Source organism: Heloderma suspectum, chromosome 2 (genome assembly GCF_057233095.1).
Source record: "Heloderma suspectum isolate Gila_16-S chromosome 2, 16-S_ref, whole genome shotgun sequence".
Lineage (NCBI taxonomy): Eukaryota > Metazoa > Chordata > Lepidosauria > Squamata > Helodermatidae > Heloderma > Heloderma suspectum.
In genome coordinates this window covers 404,655,621-404,677,621 of record NC_139459.1, presented here as the reverse complement: position 1 = coordinate 404,677,621, position 22,001 = coordinate 404,655,621, and the positions used below count along the sequence as shown (strand labels likewise).

Below are 22,001 nucleotides of genomic sequence, written 5' to 3'. Positions count from 1 at the left end.
CGTCCTGCCTCCATAGGCACAGAAGTCCCCGCAAATTCCCCCCTCCCAACCCTTCTCCCTGGCCCACCACTATTGTTCCTGCTTGCAGGGACTGAAGTGCCTCAGAATCAGTCGGAAGGTATCCTCACGGGAACTGACATATTCCCCTTACAGACCACTATGATCTTCAGGCGAGGCCTTGCTGTCTGTGCCGTGTGGCAGCAACATGGCACAGGGCTTTCTCTGTGGTGGCGCCCTCCCTTTGGAATGACCCCCGACACACACACGACACGTCAGGCACTGACGACCACGTGCTTTCAATGACCATTGAAAAACTTACATCTCTGCCCTGGATTTTCCCAGCCATTAACTTGTCCAAACGCTGTTGTGCTTTTATAATGATGTATTGTTTTATCATTTATTGTAAAACTGCGTCAGGATTTTTAAAATGGGAAGCTTTACATACTTAAAAAACAACAACCAACGAACATGTAAGTTCGGGGTTCCCTGGACTTTGCAGGCCAACAAACGTTTGTGGGAGAATATACAGGAATTCCTTTCCTTACAGCCATTAACATCAACTATCAAAGAGCTCAGAGCAACAATGCCGGAGCAGATCTTACTTGCTGATGGGTATGGCTGGATACAGGGTGCAATACTTTTACAAATAAGAGTGCATTTAAAAGAGGGCTTGGAATCGTGACTATGATCACCACATGTTAACATTCTGCAGCTAAGGGTGGAAGGAAGATCCTTGAGGAACGGTTTCTCTAAGCAGTCAGTATTCTTTAGGGCTGGTCATCTGATTAAAGAAATCTGCCACACGAGCCAGCCTGGTTCTTCTGGAGGGGCCCTGCTTTTGAGACTACCACCAGCAGACACTGGCAGGGGCTGCATTATTCAAGAAGACCTCTGGCAAGCAGATCTCTGGGTTGGGGGCTAGTTTCATTCTGGCATTGTTATGTTTTTATTGTATTTTAATGGGCTTTATTGTTTAAATCTATTCTAAATCATTTTTTGTAAGCCGCCTTGAGTGCCACAGTTTGGTAGAAAGGCAGGGTATAAATCACAGACAGACAGACATCGTCAATTCATTGTACCGGTTTAAATTGATCGATCGATCGACTAATGAAGCTTTCCCCAACCTGGGGCCTCCGGCTGTGCTGGACCACAACTCCCAGCAAACCTATTCAGCATGGCCGATGGCCATTGTGGCTGGGAATGATGGGAGTTGTAGTCCAACACATCTGGCGGGCACCAGGCTGGGGAAAGCTAAAGTAGTCTGTTTGAAACTGAGCCAATTCCCAAGCAATCCGGTAAACCACAACTCAGTGGGGCTCACTGCTGAGCAGACACGCATAAGATTGGGGTGCAAGAACCTCATGGAATTTGGTGTTCAGACAGCTACCGAACAGGAATGCTGTAGGAGCAGATTTCCTCCACTGGCAGCAGGGGGTTTGACTAGATGATCTTTGAGGTCATATTCAACTCTGTGCTTCTATTATTCTTCTGATAAGGGTATTGCCCCTCAGGATGACCCATTTTTATTAAGAGGGTATGTAGATGAGAATAAAATTGTATTAAGTAGTTGTTGGTCAGAGATATTTCCATTTTAAAAAATAATAATGGGGGGTAGTTTTTTCCCCGAAATTGGATTTAAGTGTAGCTGTGATGTTAGCAAAATTTGGACTGACTTTATTTTGTGTGTATTTTAGAAATGGTTTATTTTAAAATTCTGTTAAACAACCCTAAAAAAGAGTTTTGTTTTACATCTTAAAATATTCTGGGAATAAAACTCGGCTTGTGCACAACCGTTTATCCTTTCTTGTGCTGATAGCAGCATTTTCTGTTTCTTTTCCCCATGACTTGGTGGAGCCCACTTTGTTCTGAACGCATTCGGCTGCAGATCCCTCCCCCCAACTCTCCCCCAACACTCACAGGTTCTCCTTTTTGGCCCCCGCTGCCTTGTGGGCCAGGCAGTCCTCGGTCTCCCTTCTCCCCTTGTTCTCCTGGGGGTCCAATCAAGCCAATGAGACCAGGGTGGCCCTGTGAAGAGAGCTGCTGGTTACTGGGGTGGATCAGGCAGGCTGCCAGATGCACGGAGAAATTGTCTAGCCCAGATCACAAGCAGCTACCGGTCCAGTCAATTTCACTCCTAAGAGAAACCTGTTAAGGAGGACCCAACTCCACAGGCACTCATACTTTCACTGAATTAAAATGTACCTGTGAAGCCCCCACCACAACTGGCGCCCTGCCCACTCCCCTCGATCCAGCACAGACACCTCCTCCTATCTTCAAAGCCCTCCACGGCTTTCTCCCCGTCATCTCTCTGCTCTCATGCATCCCGGCCCCGGGGCTGTCTCTCCTCCCGCCCCAGCACACGCAGCCATCCAAAGGTCTCCTGCTGCTCCCTCAAAAGACTCTGCCCTTTCTCCCTCGCTGCCCCATATGCCTGGAACCGGCTGCCCCAGAGCACCCGTGTGATGCCACCACTCTTCCCTGGTTTAAATTCCCTCCTCAAAACCCTTGTTTTCCGTGAAACCTTTGGCACAACTCCGCAACCGAGCTGACGCCTGGGTAACTGAGACCATCACACGTTCTTTCCCTGCTTACCTCCACCTCCCCTTCCTCTCTTGTTCCCCCTGTGTCAAAGGTCTACGCTGAAAGCCCCTCAGGAGAGGGACCCAGTCTTGTTATACTCTGTAAATGCCACGTTCATCTCATCAGTGCAGGCTTGCAAATAAGCCCACAGAAGTTACTAGCCGGCCTGTCCCACTCCTCCACAGACAGCACAGGAACATGGGCTTCTGGAGCAGCCTTCCCCAGCCTGGCAGGGAAATGCTGGGAATTGTAGTCCAACAGGGCACCAGGTTGGGGAAGGCTGTTCTAGAGGACAGTAAAGAATGTGACCTACCAAGCAGGCTGGTGGAGGAAGGATGGTGCAATCCGTCCCTCCTCACCTCCACCAGCCCACTTGCTCACCTGCATGGAATTCCTGGTCGCCTCTGGCAAACAGGCGAGTGGAGAAATACAAGGCTGCGTAAGTGAGCATGGAACCCCTGTCTCACCTTCTCTCCTTTGGGTCCAGAGTCCCCTCGCAGTCCAGGCAAGCCGGGGGGGCCCTGTAGGAAGAGACACAACCAAGGATGCCATTAGCGCTTCCCATCGGCTGGCACAGCCCCATCCTGTCCCTGGTGCACTCTCCCCACCCAGACTCAGAACCAACTCTAGACACTCACCACTGGTCCCGGAGGCCCGGCCTGGCCTGTGGCCCCTGGTTTGCCTTGCGCACCCTGGAACAGACGTGGGACAAAAACGGTCAATGGTGCCCCTCCTGACCTATCAAGACTCACCCCTCTGTCTGCGGACAGCAGCTCCCCCTCCTCCAGTCAGCATCTTCCACTACAGGCAAGCCAGGAACAAACCTAGCCGACGCCTCCCTGTGACAGATGATCCCCCACCACACACCCCCAGTAAGCTGTTCACTTCCTACAAACTTCGCAATGCTACGATAGAACTCCGTTGGACGAAAAAGCCTTCTCCCAAAGGCCCTGAATTCAGTCCCTCTGCAGGCCCTTGAGTCTAGTCTAGCTAGCCCCAGCTCCACCCCACAGGAGCATCCCAATAGGTCTGACACACATGCCCTCCACACACCCTGCCCCTCCCGGAGAACCCAGGCGTCTGGGCTAATTTCCTTACCACAGATCCAGGGATGCCTCTCAGCCCATCCGTTCCTGGTTTCCCAGGAATTCCTTGAGGCCCCACCGGCCCGGTCTTTCCAGGGGGTCCAAGTGCACCCACTTCTCCCTAAGGAGGGCAGAGTCAAGGTGAAATGGCAGTGCACATATTGCTCTCTCTCTCTCTCTCTCTCTCTCTCACACACACACACACACACACACACACACCCTTGCCCCAGCTATTGTTTCAGCAGCTTATTGCAGTCAAAATACAAAATACACCCCATATGGGTGGCTGGGTGACCAGCCAGATGGGCGATTAATAAATTTAATAATAATAATAATAATAATAATAAATATGATTTTGCTTCAAGCACGTTGTTTCTAGCAATAAAACTGCACATTGCTCTGAAGAAAAACCAGTCACATTTGTAAACAGATTCCACTTTTGCACTTTCACTCTCCAACCTTTCATTTAAAAAAAAAAAAAAGTGGTTGAAGTTCATCCCTAACTTCTGAGATGAAGCATCCAGAGGGATAGCAATGTCTCTATTCTGGATTTTCCCTTTTCACCCCACAGCAAAAAGCAGGACTGTGCTCCCTAGTGGAACTCCTGGCTTGTGATTTTTTGAAGAGCAGAACCGCACAGCATTATACTGATGTGCCATTTATATATATGTGTGTGTGTGTGTGTGTATATATATATGTATATATATGAAAAATGCATAGAGGAATATTTGGACATGAGATTCTTTTGCAGAATGGACCATCTACTTTTCATTCACTCCTTCGTCCCCACAGCCTATTTACAGTGTATTGCTTATTTAGAATTTTTACCATATATATATATATAATATATATATATAAATATAAATTATATATATATATATATATATATATATATATATATAAATAATATATATAAATTATATATATATATATATATATATATATATATAATATATAAAAATAATATCAAGGGAGCTTATAAACTAATCTGACTGCTCTAACTTCTTCCATCTCGGAACGGAATTTAATATAATTTAATTCTTTTGCATTTTCTGCCTTTCTTGTTATAAAAGAGAAACTGAAGTGGTTTGCAACAATCAACATAACTTCTTTTTTCAATAGATCTGTTTTTTTAATCGCAGTTCGGAGTTCCACAAATCCCTCTGAGTGGGCAGGGGGTGGTACTGGTGACAGGAAAGAGTCCTGTGTGTAATGACATGGCAGGAAGGAAGTCCCAGAGAGCTCTGTGGGACATGTTGTTGTTGTTGTTCAGTCATTAAGTCGTGTCCAACTCTTCGTGACCCCATGGACCATAGCACGCCAGGCCTTCCTGTCCTCCGCTCTCTCCCGGAGTGTGCTCAAGTTCATATTCATTGCATCGGTGATGCTATCTAGCCATCTCATCCTCTGCCGTCCCCTTCTCCTTTGGCCTTCAGTCTTTCCCAGCATCAGGGTCTTTTCCAGGGAGTTTTCTCTTCACATTAGGTTGCCAAAATATTTGAGCTTCAGTTTCAGTATCTGTCCTTCCAGTGAGCAGTCAGGGTTGATTTCCTTCAGGATTGACTGAAGTGATGGGGCCAGATGCCATGATCTTAGTTCTTTTAATGTTGAGTTTCAAACCAGCTTTTGCACTCTCCACTTTCACCCTCAACAAGAGGCTCTTTAGATCCTCTTCGCTTTTTGCCATTAGGGTGGTATCATCTGCGTATCTGAGGTTGTTGATAGCCCTTGTACAGGTTTCTCAGGAGACAGGTAAGGTGGTCTGGTACTCCCATCTCTTTAAGAATTTGCCACAGTTCGTTGTGATCCACACAATCAAAGGCTTTAGCGTAGTCAATGAAGCAGAAATAGACGTTTTTCTGGAATTCTCTTGCTTTCTCCGTGATCCAGAGAATGTTGGCAATTTGATCTCTAGTTCCTCTGCCTCTTCGAAATCCAGCTTGTACTGCCAGTAGTTCTCGGTTCACATGCTGCTGAAGCCTAGCTTGTAGGATTTTGAGCATCACCTTGCCGGCATGTGAAATGAGCGCAATTGTACGGTAGTTTGAATACTCTTTGGCGTTGCCCTTCTTTGGAACTGGAATGTAAACTGACCTTTTCCAGTCTTGTGGCCACTGTTGAGTGTTCCAAATTTGTTGGCATATTGAGTGCAGCACTTTAACAGCATCATCTTTTAGGATTTTAAGCAGCTCAGCTGGAAGACTGTCATCTCCGCTAGCTTTGTTGTTAATAACGCTTCCTAAGGCCCAGTTAACTTCACTCTCTAGGATCTCCGGCTCAAGTTCAGTGACCACACTATCATGGTTATCGGGGACATTACGATCTTTCCTGTATAGTTCTTCTGTGTATTCTTCCCACCTCTTCTTAATCTCATCTGCTTTTGTTAGGTCTCTGCCTTCTTTATCTTTTATCATGCCCGTCCTTGCACAAAACGTTCCCTTGAGATCTCCGATATTCTTGAAGAGATCTCTAGTCTTTCCCATTCTGTTGTTTTCCTCGACTTCTTTGCATTGTTCATTTAAGAAGGCCTTCTTGTCTCTCCTTGCTATTCTGTGGAACTCTGCATTCAGTTGGATATATCTTCCCCTTTCTCCCTTGCTTTTCATTTCCCTTCGTTCCTCAGCTACTTGTAAAGCCTCCTCAGACAGCCACTTGGCTTTCTTGCATTTCTTTTTCTTTGGGATGGATTTTGTTGCGGCCTCCTGAACAATCTTACGGACCTCCGTCCATAGTTCCTCAGGCACTCTGTCTATCAGGTCTAATCCCTGAAATCTATTCCTCACCTCCACTGTATATTCAACAGGGATATGATTTAGGTCAGACCTGAATGGTTTAGTGGTTTTCCCTACATTCTTCAATTTCAGCCAAAATTTTGCAACAAGAAGCTCATGATCTGAGCCACAGTCAGCTCCAGGTCTTGTTTTTACTGACTGAATAGAGCTTCTCCATCTTTGGCTGCAAAGTACACAATCAATCTGATTTCGATATTGACCATCTGGTGATGTCCATGTGTAGGGTCGCCTCTTGTGCTGTTGGAAAAGAGTGTTTGCTATGATCAGCGTGTTCTCTTGGCAAAACTCTATTAGCCTTTGTCCTGCTTCATTTTGTACACCAAGGCCATGCTTGCCTGTTATCCCGGTGATTTCTTGACTTCCTACTTTAGCATTCCAATCCCCTATGATGAAGAGGACATCTTTTGTTGGTGTTAGTTCTAGAAGGTGTTGTAGGTCTTCATAGAACCGATCAACCTCAGCTTCTTTGGCCTCAGTGGTTGGGGCATAGACTTGAATTACTGTGATGCTGAATGGTTTGCCTTGGATTCGTACTGAGATCATTCTGTCGTTTTGGAGATTGTACCCCAGTACTGCTTTTCCCACCCTTTTGTTGACTATGAGTGCTACTCCATTTCTTTTACGGGATTCTTGCCCACAGTAGTAGATATGATGGTCACCTGAATTAAATTCGCCCATGCTTGTCCATTTTAGTTCGCTGATTCCCAAGATGTCGATGTTCCATCTTGCCATCTCATGTCTGACCACCTCCAGCTTACCTTGAGTCATTCATCTGACATTCCACGTTCCTCAACAATATTGTTCTTTACAGCATCGGACTTTCTTTTCACCACCAGACACATCCACAGCTGAGTGTCCTTTCGGCTTTGGCCCAGCCACTTCACTCTTTCTGGCACTACTTGGAAATTCCCTCTGCTCTTCCCCAGTAGTATATTGGACACCTTCCGACCTGAGGGGCTCATCTTCCGGCGTCATCTCTTTTAGCCTTGTGATACGTTCCCTGCACGGCATAGCTTATGGCTTCACTGAGTTATGCAAGCCCCTTCGCCACAACAAGGCAGTGATCCATGAATGAAAGTGTGCTGCAGAGAGCTGAATGCTGTTGCAGCCCCAAGAGGGAGGGGGCAAGCCCCCTTCTAGCCCCCGGTTGGAGGGGGAGGCGCAGGATGACAAGGAGAACCCAAGAGCCAGCAGCCCCAACATTCAGGGGCCAGGTGGCTAGATGAATGCCCATCTGCACAGCAAAGAAGTGCCTCAGTGACAAGGCACATAAACTCCAAACATCCCCTCTCGGGAAAAGAGGCCTGCCTGACTCCAGAGCTCACCCATTGCCTTTTCCGTACAACCAGTTGGCCTGAACTGACACACAGCCACTCCTGCCCAGCGTTTCTTGCTCGGTACAGCCAACCCCTCATCCAGCAAGACTCCTCACTGGCCCGGCAGAGACACTCACCTTTTTGCCTTTCTCCCCTTCCCGTCCCTCGGGGCCAGGGGTGCCGGCTGGGCCCTGTGGAGAGACAAGTCGGTGGGCTCAGGGCACAGGCGGTGGCAGCCAGGCTCATCCCCCCCACCTCCAGCCCCCCATAAACCACCCCCCCGTGAATGGGCAGGCAGCCGGGCTTTGCCCTCTCTAGGACAAGAGCTGCAACTTTGCCCTTTGGTCCAGGGGCCTCATTCATAACAGGAGGAGTCACAGCAGAGTGGTGCAGGAGATGACTCTCAAGGGCTACCGGTCACGATGGCTGCGTGCTGCCTCCAGTGCCAGAGGCAGCGCGCCTGTGTGTGCCAGTCGCTAAGGAACATGAGCGGGGGGCCTTGCTGCACTCACGTCCTGCACAGTGGCCCACCAGCTTCCCACTGGGGCAGCTGGTTGGCCCCTATGTGGGAACAGGAGGCTGGACTAGACAGGCCTTGGGTCCCATCCAGCACGGCAATTCTTATGCTCTTATGTGTGGCAGGCAGACGGTCCATCCCCACCCCCCGCCCCAGGTTCAACCTTGGCAAAAACCATCTCAGGTAGCAGCTGGGAAAAGACTTCAGGAAGAGACCCCAGGAGGCATTTGGGGGCTACGCGAACTGTCACTGGAAGGGGCGCTCATTGGGAAGAGGGCCCACCACTCAGCACAGAGGGCACATTTTGCATGCGGAAGGTCTTGGGCCCAGTTGTCCGCTGGAAGGGTCTCAGAGAGCAAGGTGAGCAAAGACCCTGATCTGTCTGGGAGCTTGACTGGATGGACCCTGGGGCTTTGCTTATATCGAAGGCCCACTGGGAACAGTGCTGCTGCCAGTGAGCGGAGGCCATCTCAGCCTAGATGGCCAACGGTCTGACCCAGCACCAGGGCAGCTTTGTGTGTTGATATCTTAATCGCTCGTTATATATTTCTGGGGAACCCCTATACCCCAATATAGGCCAAGAGAAGTGCCTAGCTCAGCCTTCCCCAACCTGGTGCCCTCTAGATGTGCTGGGATACAAATCCCATCATCCCTAGCCAGCATGGGAATTGGTTGGGGATGATAGGAGTTGGGGTCCAACACAGTTGAAGGGCACCAGGAAGGCCGCTCTGGTGTGTCAGGGAGTTGAGACCCCTGGTGAGACACACACACACACCTTAGTGGGCCAATATCATCCATTTTGGACCCAATCCCCTCTCCTATTTTAATGCCTTTTTCACAATAGACAACGGCTCTGAACTGGCTAGCTCTTTTCTAAATAATTTCTGACTGGCTTCCTTGACAACTTCTGAATCCAATTCTGCAGCAGACTGGCTTTTTCCAATTCATGTGGATTCCATGGTCTTGGGAGACCATTTTTTCACTTTGGGGGGCGGGGGGAATTGCACTAATTCACATTAGCAGAATGCACTAATGTGCAAATGCACTAATGTGCATTAGCTAATGTGCATTAGCGCTAATTTGTATTGACTAAGTGCGCATTAGCGCTAATACAAATTAGAACAAAATTCTGGTTTAAAAACTGTAATTCCGTTAATGTGCAGACAACAGAACAAAAGACACCTGACAATCTATCAAACACAGACAGAACAGATTTAAGAAAAACTGTAAATCCCTCCCCATAACTTACCCTCTTCCCTAGTGGGCCGGGAGGACCATTCTCACCGGTTGGACCTGGAGAACCCTATTGGGGAGAGGAAGGAGATTAGATCAGGGTGAACATGGAACCAAAGTGGAGCCCGTTAGTCTGAGAAGGAGAAGAAAACATTGATCTGGAACAAGGGGGTGGGTGAGTGGCATTTAAAGAAGGTCATGAAGGGGTCTGATAATAGTTTGGAAAATGGCAGGGGGGACACAGAGAAATGATAGTTGGGTTAATCAAACACACCAAGAGAGATCAGGCCTAGAATCAGACACAGTCAACAGTCAATCTAGAACCCATTTTAAATCAGACCTAGAACTCTTACCACTTCTCCTGGCTCGCCGTCCTCTCCCCGGTCGCCTTTGGCTCCATCTTGGCCCTGTTAGAGGAGGAATACAGATACAGTTATCCCTTGGTCCAGAGCAAATTTAGCAGTCATGGAGTAAGAGGAGAGGTCCTCTTATGGATCAGTAACTGGTTCAAGAAAAGAAAGCAGGGAGTAGGAATAAATGGTACATTCTCCCAATGGAGGGAAGTAAATAGCAACGTTCCACAGGGATCTGTATTAGGACCAATGGTTTTCAACCTGTTCATAGATGATCTGGAAATAGGAGTCAGCAGTCAAGCGGCCAAGTTTGCAGATGACACCAAATTATTTAGCGTGGTTAAAACAAAAGGGGATTGTGAAGAGCTCCAAAAGGATCTCTCCAAACTGGGAGAATGCGCATCTAAATGGCAAATGTGGTTCAATGTAAGCAAGTGTAAAGTGATGCATGTTGGGGCAAAAAATCCCAACTTCAAGTATAGCCTGATGGGATCGGAGCTAGCAGTGACCGACCAGGAAAGAGATCTCGGGGTTGTGATGGACAGTTCAATGAAGATGTCAACCCAGCGTGCAGCTGCTGTAAGAAAGGCAAACTCCATGTTAGGCATAATTAGGAATGGAATTGAGAATAAAACTGCTGTTTACAGGTCATAATAGGTCACCACACCTAAAAAAAAGATATTGTAGAGCTGGAAAAAGTGCAGAAAGGGGCCACTAAAATAGTCAAGGGGCTGTAGCATCTCCCCTATGACAGAAGGATACAACAGCTGGGATTGTTTAGCTTGGAAAAAAGGAGGGTAAGGGGAGATATGAGAGAGGTGTACAAAATTATGCATGGTATGGAGAACGTGGATAGGGAGACATCTTTCTCCCTCTCTCAAAATACTAGAACCCAGTGGGGTCATCCCATGAAGTTGATTGGTGGGAGATTCAGGACAGAGAAAAGGACAGATTTCTTCACACAGTGCACAGTTAAACTATGGAATTTGCTACCACAGGAGGTAGTGATGGCCACCAATTTGGGTGGCTTTAAAGGGGGTTGGACAAATTCCTGGAGGAGAAGGCGGTCCATGGCTACTAGTCCTGATGGCTATGTGTTACCTCCAGAACCAAAAGCAGTGAGCCTACGTACACCAGTTGCTGGGGAACATGGATGGGAGGGTGCTGTTGCACTCATGTCCTGCTTGCGGGTTCTGCTTGACAGCTGGTTGGCCACTGTGTCAACAGAATGCTGGACTAGATGGACCCTTGGTCTGATCCAGCAGGGCTCTTCTTACGTTCTTATCCCGATACCTCCAGGGTGGGCTTGGGGATTGGGGGAGGTTACAGAGAAGAGGAGGAGAATACTCACCCGAGGTCCCATTTCACCAGGGGGTCCTGGATCTCCAGGGAAACCGACAGGACCCTGATTGGGAGGGAGAAAAAGAGGGTCTTTAAGCACTAGGTTTTAATGTTACCAAAATATAAGTCAAAAGATACACATATTCGTCCACCCTATTCTAGCTTATTTAGATGCTCCTCTTCGAAAAGTCTTCATTTTTTAAAACTATTTTTCCCAAGGATGAAATACAGATTGTAGAGTAAAGGCAGAATATGCTCATTAAAACAGGTAACTAAGATAAAACACACATACTTATATATATACATAAAATTGTTTACAAATAGATAAAATCTTTATAAAATATTTATGCCGTTCACGTTTCTAGGAGTTTGGACTACACTGAATTGTTGATTTTCACTGCAGACAGACAATGGCTTTGAAGAGAGATGGAAGTCTGAGAGAAAGAGGCTTTGCTTCCCACACTGAATACAGGCTTTACGTGTTTTTGAAACACATTTTTAAAAACCCGATTAACCTGCTTACTAGCAAGATCAAAAACAGGCTGAGTGCAATGGGCGATTCCTGCTGCACGTTTTGGGGTTACCTTCTTAGGCCAGCGCCATGTTGTCCACTCTGTGCCCCTCTTTCAGATCCCACCCCCTCCCCCTCCCAGCCACATGGCCCCAGTCCCTGCAGAATGTCACTTACGGGGTTGCCCTTGGGCCCATCGTCTCCGGTGGGGCCTTTTCCACCAGGGGGCCCAGCCTCACCAGCAGCCCCAGCTTCTCCTTTCTCTCCTCTTTCACCCCGTGGGCCCTGGAAAGAGAGAAGCGGATAAGTGCCATGATGGCCGTATGGAAGCTCCAAGTTCAGAGGCCGTCTGCCTCAGAATACCAGTCACAGGAGGGCAAATCACCAGGGACGGCTGTGGCCTTCATCCCCCACTCATGAGCTCCCCGCTGTGGGAAACAGGATACTGGATTAGGCCACAGGCCTGACCTATGGCCTAATCCAGCAGGTCTCATTATATTTGTGAATGGTGCGTGGGAGGCCAGGCTGGGATTAGGTGAGTCTTTCCAGGTCAACATTGCTACTGGGTATGTAACCCCAGCTCACTTCCTGTTTCATATGGCCAGCAGGCCCATGAGAGCAGCTCACTTCCTGTTTAACATGATGACCATATCTGTGGTGGATCTTGCAGGATGCTACACAAGAGGTGTTTTAAAGCTGTGCACTGTAAACCAGGGTGCGCGTTTTGGTCTTGTCAAGTGCACAGGGCCAGACGGAGGAGACAGGTGTGGTGGTGGCTGTGGGGGAGGCAAGGAGAAGGCGCTGGGGGGAGACTTACCTTCCCACCTGGCTCTCCAGGAACCCCGGGTCCCCCTTGCTCTCCTGGCTCACCCTGAAATGACAGAAGGAGCTTAGGGGTCCGGTCCCCATTGCGAGCTCTGCCCCATGCATCATCAACTTTATCATCCTCATCATCTATTTATAAAGTCTGATACACAATAAAACAACGTGCCCAAGAAGACAATTGGTAAAAGGCAAAGAGAAGAGGGGCATATATAGAAGAAAGAGGAACAATCCATGACATTCTGGGGTCAATAAGGTATCTAAAAGTTGCCCCCACCCCTGCAAATAGGTGCCAGTGGGGGGACATCTCTGAGGAGCTTGATCCCTAAACTGGGCACCCCACAGAGGAGACAGACATCCTCTAGAAAGATTGGCACCTCATCACCCGCCCATAGGAGCAGAGACTATGCCCCTTCCCCACAAATCACCCCGCACCTACTCGTATTGATCTCTTTGCAGGAAGTCCAGCAGTTCTGGCTTCCAGCCCCCACCGCAGTGAACTTTCGAGTGCCCCTCCTTCCCCGCTTTTCCAGAGAACCCAGGAGTCCTGGCAGTCAGCCACTTACCTTCTGCCCAGGGGGACCAAGGTTTCCTATACCTCCTGGAGGACCTTGTGGACCCTGCAGGGGGGGAAAAGAGATCCAAAAATTGTTATAACTTAGGTCAATCTTTAAAATAACTTAAGGGGGGTAGCAGCATGGGGGGTGGCAGTATAGGGGGTGGGGAGGGGGTGGCACACACTCACGTCAGCTCCCGAGGGTCCGGCTGGGCCTCGTGGTCCCGGGGGTCCTGGGGGCCCCTGTGTGAAGAATATGCATCAATGAGCAACTCTGCTCCCATTTCTATCCTTGATACTCAAGGGGCTAACAAAATCCAGTAGAAACAGAGAATTGGAACAGGGATCCAAAATGCCCCCTTTCAAATTAATCTCAGGTGAAGGGGGTCTTGGAAGAACTTTGCCTTGAGAAAGAGGGACCAGGGAAGGGGTACTTACCATGGGCCCTACATCTCCTGTCTCGCCCTTTTCCCCGGATGGTCCGGGCAGGCCCTGTCCAGTAAGAGAGAAAGTTAGAGGTATCAGACTGCAGCTACTGGGGGGGGGGGGAGGCAGGAGAGGCGGCTCTTAGTCCAGGGCAGCCTTTACTTACCTGCAAACCAATTGGCCCTGGGGGGCCATTGAAGCCTCGCGTTCCCTCATCCCCTTTTGCCCCAAAGTGGCCTTGGGGGCCCCTCGCTCCAGGCTCTCCGTCAGCACCCTAAGGAGAGAAAAGACAGACAGGAGTCAGACTGAAGGAGCCCCACACGTCTCGGAAGTAGCAGAGGAGCTCCAGAGAGATAACTGGGGGAACTCAGCCCACACTGGGTAACTACGTCACAACACCACTGCACACTCATTGTGCGATGACTGCACCTTCACTGCCTAAGTCACAACACCACTGCATTCTCACACTGTGCAATCACATTTTCACTGCATTCTCGCTTTCTGATTAAATCACAACACCACTGCACGCTCACTGTGCAATTAAACTGCAGCGCCACTACGCTCTCACACTGTGCAATTAATTCACACTGCCACTACACTGGCATGCTGCCTGCTTCAGTTGCTGCCACTGCATTCGGAAAGGGGAAACTGTTTGTGGGGCCAGGGGGGAGCAGAAAATAAAATGGCCTCCACTTAACGGCTGCTGGACACTGCATCCCACTGCAAAGGAGCCACGAGATACCCACATGCACACAATATTTCTGGGAGGCTGGGGCACTGCACCACCCCGTCAAAGGATAAGCGTTTCCCACACTGCACAGCCTAGACATGACACAGGCTCACTGCACTGGATTGCGACAGGATATTCAATGCAGTGCTAAGGGATGCTACACTGCCCTTTACTGCAGAATGACACTGGGATATCCTGGGAGGGGGAAGCAGGAAAAACACTCCCCCCCTCAAAAGAGATGGGGCTGCCTGGTGTATTCTCCCTCTTGCACGGCAGGGTTGAGAGGGAAGAACAGTGCGCTGCGGAGGGCGGGGGTGGCCAGCCTCGCTGCACGGTGTGGTCCATCCAACTGGACCACACAGGAAGGAGGCGAAGACCCCTCCTCTACATGGCAGAGTTGCATGTTTTTATTTGGCTAGGCAGTCTTACACCCCACCTGTTTGCCATTTGGTGGCTTACAAGAGAGAAATGCATCCAAATGTGACAATAAAGTGCGATAAAAGCAAAAATGCATTTGTAAGATTCATTTTTTTTGTAAAGAGCAAAACCTCTCTTCCAAAATCCCACCCAAAGCCTTCCTGTAATTGACATACAGCACCCCACTGAAAAGAGGGCCAGTGCTGCTCCTGCCCATGGAAAAAGGGGGGCTTGTGCGGCCCACAGGATCGTGCCCACATTGCCAGGCCAAAGGCAGGGCCTCAGCTAGGCAGCCACCAAAAACAACGCAAGAGCAAGGATCTCCTGTGGCTGGGGGGCAGGGGAGGGTATCCCCCCCATCATCACCTGTTTGCCGGACAGGGGTCTCCCACACTGCACAGGGACTTACCGCTGCTCCCGGTTGCCCAAGGGACCCCAGCGGGCCAGGTGGCCCAGGCGGACCCTGCAGGGAGGAAGATGACGCTGTGAGCAACATTGGTGGGGAGGGAAACAGCCCCTCTCGCTTTCTGTCCCGCCCCACAGCCCCCAGGGTTAGGGGTGACCCCACCAGGGCTGCCGGCTCATACTCACATGCTCCCCTTTGCCGCCTTTGCTGCCCTTCTGCCCCGCATCTCCCACTTCGCCCTGCAGAGAGAAAGGAAGACACAAGGGGAGGCACAGCCCAGATGCCAGGGGGACGGGCGGGGGAGACACAGAGGGGACCACCGCTCCAGGCTCTTACCTTATCGCCATCCTCCCCGGGGCCCCCTGGTGGTCCCGCGGGGCCAGGCAGTCCGACGGGACCCTGGACGCCATCGCGGCCAGCAGGGCCAAGGGGCCCTTTTTCGCCCTGAGGGGAAAAAAGAGGGAAACTGAGGCTGAGGACACAGGTGTCTGGCTCTGAGCCTCACCCTCCCACTTCAACCACCCCCACGCCCAGAATCTCAAGACCCCGCTCCCTCTCCTGGGCGTATCCTGGCGCTCAAGGCCCCAAGTAGCAGGGGTCCCCAACCACTTGGGGTCAGTGGGCGCATTTGGAATGTGAAGAGAGTGTTGTGGGTGCTGTCACAAAATGGCTTCCCTGGGGGAGAGGGCTTGTCCATTCACAAAATGGCTGCCACAGTGGGCGAGGCCCCAAACACCCCATTTCCCAGAAGGCAAACTGATGAGGCTCAGAGACAACTCACTTGGCCAGGAAACTAGCGGGGGGCGGGGGGGGGGGTCTGCACGTCAAATCACATATTTGCCACTGCAAAGGACAACAAAATGCCCATTTTGCAGAAGACAAAGTGGTGGAGCTGAGAGAAACAGACCCACACACTCGCACCAAAAAGGCTGATGGTTTCTGAAGCTGGTCCTCCTAATCTGTAGACCCAGGAATCCAGGCCTGTGAGTCCTCCACCCTCGGGACTTGAACACTGGGTGGCAAACCCCGCTGTCCCCTCGCCCCACTGCTCCAGTTACACTCCTTAGGCTCCCCTTTCGCTGCCTTCCACACTCCCTTCCCTCTGAGAGAACCCAGGAGTCCTGGTCCCGCCCCACACTCACAGGCACGCCCTTCTCCCCAGCTGGGCCAGGTGGTCCTTGAGGTCCAGGCCTTCCTGGGGGCCCAACGGGGCCGCCTGAACCCGGTCCCCCCCTCTCCCCTGGAGACCCCTGTAAGAGAAAGGAAAGAGGATGTGAGGCCGAGTGCAGCAGAGAAAGGGACTCAAGCCAACAGTTATCCACTGGAATCAAGACTAGCCATGAATGGCCTAGAGATAATGTGCACTACCCTGGCACAGTGGGATGCTCAAAGCTGGCACAGGCTCTGGCCCGACACAAGATGGTGCACAAGCAGCCATCAATTTCAACACAGGGAATAAAACATAAGTTGCGGAAAGGGAAATGTGAAACACACAAGGAAACAGCCCTGCATAACAGGCTATGATAAAATAGAGGACATTGAACATATGTCTGGAGGAAGGGTCCCCTCATTACTTTGAACTGGGCGGCACCTAAGAGCATCTCTACACCAGCCTAAAATCCCGCATTTAAAACGGGGCTTTCTGCTTCCGTTTTGAACGCAGGATCAGGACGGGCTCCCTTGACACGTGCTTCCTTCCCCCCCTTTCACCCTCCTTTCCCCCCTTATCTGGGTCTTCCATATGCCTTCCATATGTTTCATGATGGTGCTGTGGTCTAGCGCCTCTTATTTTCCTTTCCTCATTGCGGGTTTTTCTTTTTCATGAGGGAACTCAAGCGGGGTAATTTGATAGCTCGTTATCTCCGATCTTTTCAAGAATGGAATAAAGGTCATTTAATGCTGGAGACGCCCTGGGGGTTGACGACGTCCTCTAAAGGGCCCGCAAACTTCCATGAGTGATCAGTCTCGATCGCAGGATAAAAGCTCCGTGTGAAGAAGCCCTAAGTGTAGAACCTCAGTTCTTAGAAGGACTTTGTGTATGACCAGATGCTGGAAAGCACAGTGCAAAGGTGGGGGGGGGGGGTGTCTTCCACTATAACCTGGTGGGGCATCTCTCTGGCCCGGCTGTCCCCAATGTGGCCTACAACCATGGCCACTAGCCATGCTGGCTGGGGATGATGGGTGTTGTAGATCACTGCATCTGGAAGAGACCAGATTGGGGAAAGCCGGTCTGGCCACCGCCAGAAGACAGAGCAGGGGGCCAGAAAAAACCTTGGGGCCCAACCCAGCGAGGGGATTCTGATGCATTCCTCTTTCATTTATGCACAAGGTACAGTCCTTGCCCTCAGCACCAGCTCCATCCACATGAAAAAACACCCCTCACTGCAAAGAGCCTAGATGCTGTTTTAAACTGTTTTAAGGCACAATCTTATGCATGTTTAGACAGAAAAAAAGGCCTACAGTTCCCAGCATGCCTCAGCCAGCATAGCTGGCTGGGGCATGCTGGGACCTATAGGCATTTTTTCTGTCTAAACATGCGAAGGATTGTAACCTTAATCTTGCTCCCCGCACCCATTTTATTTGGATTGCGCTCTTCTCTTGGTTGTTCTGCCGCTTTAAAACTTCGTTGCTGCGTATTCATTTTTATTTTTATTTTTTTGGCTGCTCTGGGAACACTTTTAGGTAGAAAAGCAGGATATTTTATAAGCGTACAATCAATACTGTTTAGCCTAAGCATCAGGAGTTGTCAAAGGGCCTCTGGTCAGCTGATGACACTTGTGCCTTTGCAGATTTCAACTCTATGTCCCGGGTGTGTCGATGCTTTCCTGGGAGCTTGCATGCAAGCAGGCCTTGCTTCCTCCCTCCCTCCCATGCCTGATCCTGGGAAAGAGAGGCCACCATAGCACATGCTGTGCTGGCGGGGAGGTCACATCTGACACCCAGGACGTGAGCGCGGAGCTGAGGCCGCATCCAGCCTGGGACCAGGGAACTGCAGGGTCAGGAGGAGGGAGTGCGGCAGGCGGGGGGAGCGGAAATACTCACAGCGGGTCCTGGGGGTCCGGCGGGTCCCTCATTGCCTTTCAGTCCAGGGCCCCCCTGCAGGAGGTGAGAAAGAACAGCTTTAGCCAGGCCCCCAAAAAGACCACAAGAGGGGTGAGAAGGAGGTGGCAGAGAGACAGAGAGGTGAGGGTCCCCACCAAAATTAGCCATCAGAAACCATCAATGTTTTTCCCCTTCCTCTCCCCCAGCGCCCGCCAACTTTCCATTGTTTTGGTTTGTCCGCACTTGCTTTTTGTTGCGGAGACTTTCTACACTTTTCAACAGCCCTTTTTAAAAAGTGTACCAGCCAAACACAGAGTGGAATCAAAATGCCTTCAGAAGGTTTCTGCTTTAAAACCTAGCAGGGATGAGTTCCAAAGGTGCGGGGCCACCACTGAGAAACCCCCCTCCATTACTACCCACCAGCCTCATGGAGGATCAGAGAGCAGGGCCTCCGAGGATGGCCTTAGAGCTCGGGCAGACTCACGCACAGGGAAGCTGTCCTACAGATAACTTTATCCCAAACCATTTATTTGTATTTATTTTATTTATTTACAATATTTCTATACCACTCCATATCCAGACAGATTCCGGAGTGGTGAACAATACAGACAGGACAAAAGAGTAAAAACATGCATTAAAATAATTACTATTTAAAAAAAAGAAACAGAGTTCTGATAAAACCGTGGCTAGTCACTCAAGGAAAGCTTAAGAGCTTTCAAGGCCAAAAACAGTACTTTGGACTGGGCTGGGAAACCACTAGGAACTGTGAGGCCTGGGCCGATGGAGCCCTGGCCCCAAATCTATTTCCTAAGGCCCCCAGATCTCTTCCGAGTGTCCACCGAGAGCCCCCAGTGTCCACTGGTGCCAATAGGAGAGTTTTTTTCTCAGCTTAATTGCCATGCAGGGGGTGATTTTCAAGGGGGATTGCAGCTGGGGAGGGAAGAGTTAACTCCCCCTCTGCATGCTGCAAACCTCCCCCCCCCCCCCAAGATCTTCCCTTGCATGGCTATTATGCTTAGGAAAAACTTATCCTATTGGTTTGGGATAATCTGGGGCAGGATACAAATTAACAGACATTTAAAAAAAACTATTATTTGAGATAAATTGGGGTAGAAATTAATCAGTTGGTTTTGCTTCCTGTGAAATTTAAATACATCCCTGTAATTATTATGAAATTTGCATATGTAGATATAAATTAGCATATGCAGATTTTATGCTGATTATTTAATGCAGGTCAAGAGGTAGTATATAACAGGCTGATCTGGAAGAGGCCCCACTGAGTTCAGACCAAAGGTTACTGTCCTCTCTAGGGTTGAGGTCTGGTGGGAAAAAATTAGTTCTGCAGGTTTGAAGCAGAAGCTGGCTGTGCACTACGCTGATTGCCTAGCATCCATGACATCACCAAAAACCTTATCCCACAACTGAAGTGGATGGCTGTGCACAGTACTGATTGGCTAGCACCCATGTTGCCACCAAAACACACATTCTCTTCCAAGTCCCAGAGTAATTTTGCTCTTCAAAAAAAGGAAACTAATTTGTAATTAACAGAACAAATGACTGGATGAACAAATAAACATTCAATCTGCACTTTTAAAAAAAAGCAGCCAAAAAGAGTAGATGGAGCAAGATGGACGGCTGAGCCCATGTTCAGTGCACTGGTCATTTCAGTTGTAAAGCTGGGCACATGCCATAGCGAAGGGATGCACTCTTCATCTCATATGACGGATGCAACATTTTTGGAGGATGCATGACGAAAAAGAGGACTGGGGTGAGGAGAGGCTAAAGCCGCCTTCCCCAGCAGCCATTCCAGCAGGCTGTCCTGAGGGAGGGAGGAGGGGGAATCAGGGCCATTCCACCAGCCCTGCTGAAAGACACCATTTTTTCCTCTCCCCTCCACATCCTTTTTTCCTTGTGTGTCAAGTCTCTTTAGACTGTATGCCTGTGGGCAGGGACTGTCTTGTTGAACGGATTGAATGTATGCTGCTCTGGGACCCTTTTTGGCTGAGGAGCAGGATAAAAATAGTTTTAACAAACAAATAAAATCTAGTGCCCTCACTGGGAGATCTCTCTCAAGAGATCTCCCCCCACCCCCAGCTCAGCCAAGATGTGCAAATGGGACCTCCACTTCAGGCCCTTCTAAAGCCATGGGTCACACAGACTCCTTCCCCCGGCCCCTGGCCCCGTGAAGTCAGCCACTGCTCTTCCTGAGACCGCTCTTCCTCTGCCCCCCTCTCCTAGCCTGAGAGTTCTCTCTCAAATAGTCCCCCTTCCCCTCCAAGTTCATCTTTTGCAATCTGACATTCCTCTTTAAAAAGCCTGGTTTTTACATGTTTCGCTGTCTTGCCAGCAACTCCCCGCCATAACACTATAAATTGCAACGCTCTTCTTGCGTGTCTAAGTGAATGAATGATTCCCTCTACTTCTCTCCTTTTTTTATTTTGCTGTTCCCTCACTCTGCTGGTTTTTCCTGAGCTGCTTAGCCTGCCCGGCTGGGGCGCTGAGCCTACACGGTGACCTTTCGGGGTCGCGTTTCATTTCAAGTTCTGCAAAAGCAGCCTCACACAACAGTATCTGAAACAGCGCGCACAACACATTTTTCACCATTTGCCAGAGAGGTGCATTTGTGCAAACAGGATGAGTGTTTCTTTTTAATGAAAAGGGAATGTGAAAGAGTGTGAAGAGGCCTGCGCGCCTGCAAACAGTCGTCCCCCACATTGTGGGATCGGTGGCGGGGTGCAAACAGCAAACTTCTGTTCACTTGCGGGACAAACCCTGAAGAATATGCATGGCCAGGGAAACCAAAAGGAAAGATCAATGAGGGGGGCATTAAAACGGGTGACGCAGGCACACCTAAAGACAAAGGACATCCTGTTACCTTCTCTGGCACTCAGGAAATGCTTAATCTCAATTTCTCCTCATATTTTAAAGCTGTTCCTTCCAACCCAATGCAGAGTGCAGATGGTTCACATATCAGTCCCCCCCTGCCGCCAATACCATTTTTCCCGGTGGGGAGGAAACGCCCCAAACCCTTCCCCACCCACACTGTAACACTTATTGCTGTAACTCTTCCAGAAATTGTACATCTCTCCAGAGGGAGGCGAAAGGTACATACAGCGGTGCCAGGGAGGCCTCGTTCTCCGGGGAAACCGCGCAGTCCAGCCGGGCCGTCCTTCCCTAGGCCTCCCGTTGGGCCGGGGTCACCCTGAAACAGACAAGGAAAGCCATGTTGTACCCACAAGCATGCTTAACATTAGAGCAGGGCAGAAAGATGTAAGTAGCCCCTGCCAGGGCTCGGCAAAAGCACAGCCGCCATCTTGGTTGAACCTGCCTGATCCTGCCTCTTCCAACAAAGAATGTGGTGGCAGAACAAGGAGGAAAGTGCAGAGCGCTCGAGGCCTCCTCCCATCCTCTGTGAGTGGACAGCAGGAGGAAGAATGACAGTCGATCACAAGCTGAACATGAGCCAGCAGGGTGGGGCAGCTGCAAAAAAGACTAATGTGATCTTAGGCTGCATTAATAGAACTATCATTTCCATGTCACAAGGAGGAAGAGCTCCACTTCATTCTGCATTAGTCAGACCTCATCCAGGCTATTGTCTGGGTGCCACACTTTAGGAAAGATATAGACAAAATGGAACAGATTCAGAGGAGGGCAAGAAAGATAGTCAAGAGTATAGAAAACAAGTCCTAGGAGGACGGGGTATCTTATAGTATTTTATTGTATATTTATTTATGGCCTATTTGTACACTTTTGCATTTTTTTTAACCTTGCAGGCTGCCTTGAGAGGATCCAAAAATAAAGGCATCCTAAAAATAATTTTAAATCAGTAAAGCAATAAATGAAATTTCTTGAGCTGAAAAAGAGAAGACTGAAG

General features: G+C 49.6%; 1 protein-coding gene across 1 annotated transcript in view; it reads right to left on the bottom strand.

Moving 5' to 3' along the window:
* The window catches only part of COL11A2 (collagen type XI alpha 2 chain), a 96,041-nt gene that overhangs the window by 14,932 nt on the left and 59,108 nt on the right, over window positions 1-22,001 (bottom strand). The window contains exons 40-59 of the mRNA XM_084830270.1: window positions 21,240-21,329; window positions 18,128-18,181; window positions 16,228-16,335; window positions 15,422-15,529; window positions 15,271-15,324; window positions 15,089-15,142; window positions 13,699-13,806; window positions 13,545-13,598; window positions 13,296-13,349; window positions 13,117-13,170; window positions 12,546-12,599; window positions 11,906-12,013; window positions 11,228-11,281; window positions 9,877-9,930; window positions 9,540-9,593; window positions 7,911-7,964; window positions 3,679-3,786; window positions 3,219-3,272; window positions 3,048-3,101; window positions 1,918-2,025 (exon numbers count right to left, since the gene is read on the bottom strand). Of these exons, the coding sequence (XP_084686396.1) occupies window positions 1,918-2,025; window positions 3,048-3,101; window positions 3,219-3,272; window positions 3,679-3,786; window positions 7,911-7,964; window positions 9,540-9,593; window positions 9,877-9,930; window positions 11,228-11,281; window positions 11,906-12,013; window positions 12,546-12,599; window positions 13,117-13,170; window positions 13,296-13,349; window positions 13,545-13,598; window positions 13,699-13,806; window positions 15,089-15,142; window positions 15,271-15,324; window positions 15,422-15,529; window positions 16,228-16,335; window positions 18,128-18,181; window positions 21,240-21,329 (1,440 nt within the window). The remainder of the gene's footprint in view (window positions 1-1,917; window positions 2,026-3,047; window positions 3,102-3,218; window positions 3,273-3,678; window positions 3,787-7,910; window positions 7,965-9,539; window positions 9,594-9,876; window positions 9,931-11,227; window positions 11,282-11,905; window positions 12,014-12,545; window positions 12,600-13,116; window positions 13,171-13,295; window positions 13,350-13,544; window positions 13,599-13,698; window positions 13,807-15,088; window positions 15,143-15,270; window positions 15,325-15,421; window positions 15,530-16,227; window positions 16,336-18,127; window positions 18,182-21,239; window positions 21,330-22,001) is intronic.